The sequence below is a fragment of the Aegilops tauschii genome, chromosome 2 (assembly GCF_002575655.3).
Source record: "Aegilops tauschii subsp. strangulata cultivar AL8/78 chromosome 2, Aet v6.0, whole genome shotgun sequence".
Classification (NCBI taxonomy): Eukaryota; Viridiplantae; Streptophyta; class Magnoliopsida; order Poales; family Poaceae; genus Aegilops; species Aegilops tauschii.
This window is the reverse complement of record NC_053036.3, coordinates 416,172,015-416,176,958: the sequence shown is the minus strand read 5'-3', so window position 1 is coordinate 416,176,958 and position 4,944 is coordinate 416,172,015. Positions and strand designations below refer to the sequence as shown.

Here is a 4,944-nt window from a genome sequence, read left to right as displayed (position 1 = left end):
TGCGCCTGCGGGCAGGCTTTTCTCTTTATCTTTTGCAGAAAGCGCTGGTCTTCTTCCTCTTTTAATGTTCCTTGCAGGTTTGCTTTCTATACAGGATAAGCTATGGCCATAAGGGTGTGATATGTAGGTTCAAGGAGCTTGCTGCCAAACTATATTTCTTCTTCAAAGCTTTCTTCAGGATTGGGGGACACCTTCACGCTACTTCTTACTTTCAAGATAGATCTCCTAAGTGCATGTGGCTGTATCTCCACAACTTTTAGCTGCAGATCAACTGGTTGACTTGTTTTAACCTATCTTTGCTATTCCATTCAGCTTCTTTTCCTGGCTGTATCTTCTACTCTGTATTCTCTGGCCTCTGAACCTTGTAATGACTCTTTAAGCTGTCAATGGAAATTGGGCACCTTCTAGGTGCCTTGCTTTGTTCAAATTTTTTTTGCTTCACTGCAACAATGCTTTGGAGGCTGAATTATGTGCACTCATAAAGGGCATCATATCTAATCATGGTATGGACAGGTCTTGCAACGGATACTTGAGATCATAAATTCAATAATTACTGGAAGACAATGAGTTTATATTTCAAAAAGTTGAATCTAAATAGAATAAGGTCGCCGATTGTCCGGCAAATTTTGGTAGAGTGGAGAGACACACTGTTTGTTGGTTGCGTGAACCTCCAGATTGTATTTCTCTATCTCCTGGTAGCTCAATTTAACCCTCCTATTATAGAGGAATAAAACTCACGGTGTGCTCTTGCAAAAAAAAGAAAGAAAAAGATGTGCAATCGCCTCTCGTCACTTGCAATACTGGATATATGGTGGTGGAAATAGGATAGCATAATGCTCTTCCCAGTTTGGTTTCTTTTTTTTAGAGAGGAGGCACGTTGCCCGGCTTTAACAAGTTGAAGCCCTTACAAGTACATCCCAAGTTCAAAGGAGTTCACCGAAAGGAACAAGAAAAAGAAAAAATGGTTTGATACAGACCAAAAGGGCCGAGGCACCCGGCCAAATAACTAGTGGGCACGACAATGAATGCCGGCGCAGCCGTCGAAGCGAGGCGACGCGAAAACCTGACGGCAGAGGCCCTCGGCCGCCCTACTGATCATCATGGGTCCTGTGCCGCCGAAGCTAGGAGGCGAGCGCTCAGAGCTTCTCCAGTAGTACCACAATGGTGGAAGCATCCTCCATCTTGTTCAGTGATTTCCATAGCTGCATAAAAATGATCATTTTATAGATGATATCAGCAGGGTGTTTAATGAATTTTCCTTCAATTACAGCTTTGTTCAGGGCATGCCATAAGGCCCAAGCCATTGCCGCAAAAACAAACCAAGTAATTCTACGAGGACGTCCAGAAAGCCGTGCAACTAAGGTATGGAAGGCTCCAAATGAATTGGGCGCCGAATTGCAATTTGTGGTATCGTGGATGGAGCGCCATAGGAGTTGTGCCAGGCTGCACTTGAAGAAAATGTGGTTGGTATCTTCGACCACACCGCACAGGGGGCACCGCCCGTCCCCTGGGCCGTGTCGTTTCTGAACTTGGACACCAGTAGGCAGCCTATCAAGGACCAGCTGCCATAGAAAAAAAATTATTAGGGATGCGTGCCTTCCAAATATCCATTGCTTGGAACGGTACCGCTCCGTTGTGTAAGGCCCGGTATAAGGATTCAGTCGAGCACTGTCCCGAGGGTTCTAATTTCCACCGGAATGAGTCCGGATCCGAGTTTGGTGTAACAGATTGTAACAGGGCCACCAACCGGCCCCATTCATCCCATTCAAACATACCGATGGAGCGACGAAACTGAGGGGTCCATTGGCCATTCCTCCAAATCTCACTAACTAGTGCATTCGGAGTTGTTGCTATAGCAAACAGTCGGGGGAAGGTGCTAGCGAGCGGCTCTGGCCCCAGCCACACATCTAACTAGAAGATGGTGGATTGCCCGTCGCCAATCCGATGGATAGCTCCCAGGCGAAGGAGATGCCTGATCTTAACAATCAATTTCCGGAATGACGAGCCATTTCTTCCGGCTGCAGTGGAAATCGGGGCGTGTTGTAGATATTTGTGTCTGATGATGTCTAACCATAGACCACCTTGGTCGGTAAGAATTTTCCATGCCCACTTTGCCATCAAACACCAATTCATGTGCTTGGTATTTATAATGCCGAGGCCCCCAACCTCTTTCGATGCATAGATAGTACTCCAGTGTACCATATGATATTTTTGTTTCCCAAGTTATTTACCCCAAAAGAACCGAGATCGCACCATATCCATTTTTTCGTGAATGCCATCTTGCAGCAGAAAGAAATTCCATGATGGACATGGGCAGACTAGAGAGACATAAGTTGATCAACGTGGTTTTGCCCCCTAGTGATTGGTATTTACCGATCCAAGGCTCCACCCGCCCAGCCACTCGATCAGTAAGGAAGAGGAAGTCCTCTATGGTGAGATGCTTGTTGGTAAGAGGCATGCCCAATTACTTGATGGGTAGGGTGCCCAGTTTGCAATTCATGATGTGCGTTGTTCTAAGGTGATGTTCCAGGTACCCTTTGGTTACAAAAGCCTCGCTCTTATCATAGTTGGTCTTCAGACCAGACATGGATTCGAAGCACCTAAGCAGAAATCGAAGGTTCACCAGACTAACTGGGTCATTCTTGATTATGGTTAGTGTGTCATCGGCGTACTGTAGGTGGGTAATTCCCCCTTCCATAAGGTTCAGAAAGATTCCTTGGATGTGGCCGACTTTACTAGCTCCCTCTAGGATGACAGCCAGCGCCTCGACCACAATGTTAAAAAGCAACGGGGAAATGGGATCTCCTTGCCTGACCCCTCGGATATTCCGGAAATACGGCCTCGATTCGCCGTTGATGTTGATGGTGGTTTGGCCTCCTCGTACCATTTGCATAACCCAGCTCACCCAAAATGGTGAGAACCCCTTTAATCTCATGACCTCTTCCAGGAAGTCCTAGTTAACTCGGTCATATGCTTTTTCCAAAGTCTAACTTCAGAATAAAAAAGTCTTCCTTCTCTTGGGCAGCTGTGTGAAGGATTTCCGACCGCGGATAAAGGCCGACTGGCTCTGACTGATGACCTGATTTGCCACCGGGGAAAGCCGGGTGGCAAACCCCTTAACCATAAGGCGGAATCCCACGCTTATTAGCGCGATGGGTCTAAACTGCATGATAGGCTCCGCCCCTGGAGTCTTAGGAAGCAGAGTGATGATTGCGTAGTTTAGCCTCTTTATGTCAATTCTGCCTCTTGTGAAATCATTCAGCAATTCGAACATCTGCCACCCCACAAGTGGCCAGAATTTCTTGTGGAACATCACCGGAAACCCATCTGGTCCCGGGGCCGTATTTGTGCGAGTGGCTGAAAGGGCAGCTTCCAATTCCACCATGGAAAAAGGGTCCGTTAGCCACTCGTTCTCTTCCTCCGAAACCTTGCCACCGTCTGCCTATCCAGTCACGATGAGAGTGGTGCCGCCACGCTCGCCCGAGGCCAGCAGCTCTCGATAGAAGGCATAAATATGCTGCGAGAGTGCCTCGGGGTCTGAGATTACATTGTGGCTGTCCCGAAGCATCGAGATTTGGCATTTCCTGCGTCTACCATTTGCAACTGCTTGATAGTAAGCCGTTCTGAGAATCCAGTTCTGTGATCCCCGTTGTCTCCAATAGATCTCCTCACAGGTTGTGATGAATAACAAGTCGTTTTCTAGTGAATACCTCATTTTCCAATCCTCTTCAGTTAAACCAGGACTGTCAGCTAGGGTATCTAATTCTTGAATTGCGGTTAGCAAACTTGCTTTCCGAGACCGCAAAGCTGCACCAACATTGGCGCCCCACCCGCGCAGATGCTGACGTAGCTTTCGAATGCAGTGTTGCCATCTATCCATAGTATCTGCCAATGGGCCATAGCGGTGGGGAGGTCGGCAACTCGCCTGCTGTCAGCACTCCTGAACAGTCTTAGCAAAGCCCGAATGCTCAAACCAATGAAGCTCAAATTGAAATCGCGATTGCCTGACAGGCCTGGCCTCACCAGAATCAAACATGAGCGGGCAATGGTCAGACCCGAGGTGCATCATAGCAGTCAGGGAGCAAGTTGGGAATTTGTGCTCCCACTTTGGAGATACAAAAACCCGATCCAGCACACTCCGGGATGGATTAGTTTGCTTGTTCGTCCATGTGAAGCTAGCCCCCGCTCCGACCACCTCAAGTAACTCTAAATCTGCAATCCAGTTACTGAACGTGCCAAGGAGGTGAAGATTAACAAGATGATGGTTCTTGTTTTTGTCTTGGAGGGTTTGCATCAGGTTGAAGTCACCTCCGACGACAACGGGATGCACTGCCCTGGACAATCTTTTGTGAATTTCCACCAAGAATCGACGGACTTGTTATGGTCAGCCGGACCATAAACTATTATGAGTTCCCACTGGAACCGGTTATTCTTCTGCATCAGCTCCGTGCTGACAAAGTGTTGTCCGGCTATGATCCAAAAACTGTCGAACTTGTTGATCTTGAGGCCGAGGAGGATACCACCAGAATGCCCTTGTGCTGGCAGCCATGACCACCTAAATGCATCTCCCCCTACACTACAGAGCTCCCCGTTGGAGAAGGAGCTTTTAATGGTTTCTTGGATGCCTATGAACTCCAACTTCTCCGATTGCACGGCTTCAGCCAGTTGACGCCTCTTGTCAAGTTGGCCGAATCCGCGTAAGTTCCAGATGATGCCTCTCATGAAACTAAAGGGGAATGGGTCCGCGCCCCATCATTCATACTCTCCTCGCACGTGGAAGAGGCACTCATGCCCCCACGACGCCCGCGGCCTCTACCACGACCACACCCACGCCCACGACCCTGGGCCGTGGCTGCCTCGCGAACACGAGAAAGTCCTGGCACCTCTGGCCTGCCCTCCCCTGACGGCTGGGCATCGGAGGCCTCGTGCGCCACCCTGGCCTTC

At 48.8% G+C, this 4,944-nt stretch overlaps 1 protein-coding gene across 1 annotated transcript; it reads right to left on the bottom strand.

Annotated features, from left to right (window-relative positions):
- Nucleotides 1–4,293: 4,293 nt before the first annotated feature.
- Nucleotides 4,294–4,722, bottom strand: LOC109778725 (uncharacterized). The gene has a single exon (XM_020337302.1). It carries the CDS (start codon nucleotides 4,720–4,722, stop codon nucleotides 4,294–4,296), a length of 429 nt encoding a protein of 142 aa, XP_020192891.1.
- Between the last annotated feature and the right edge of the window lie 222 nt (nucleotides 4,723–4,944).

Bases quoted from the DNA above. Each gene is read 5' to 3' on its own strand.
- LOC109778725 (XM_020337302.1), bottom strand. From the start codon at position 4,722: ATGAGAGGCATCATCTGGAACTTACGCGGATTCGGCCAACTTGACAAG.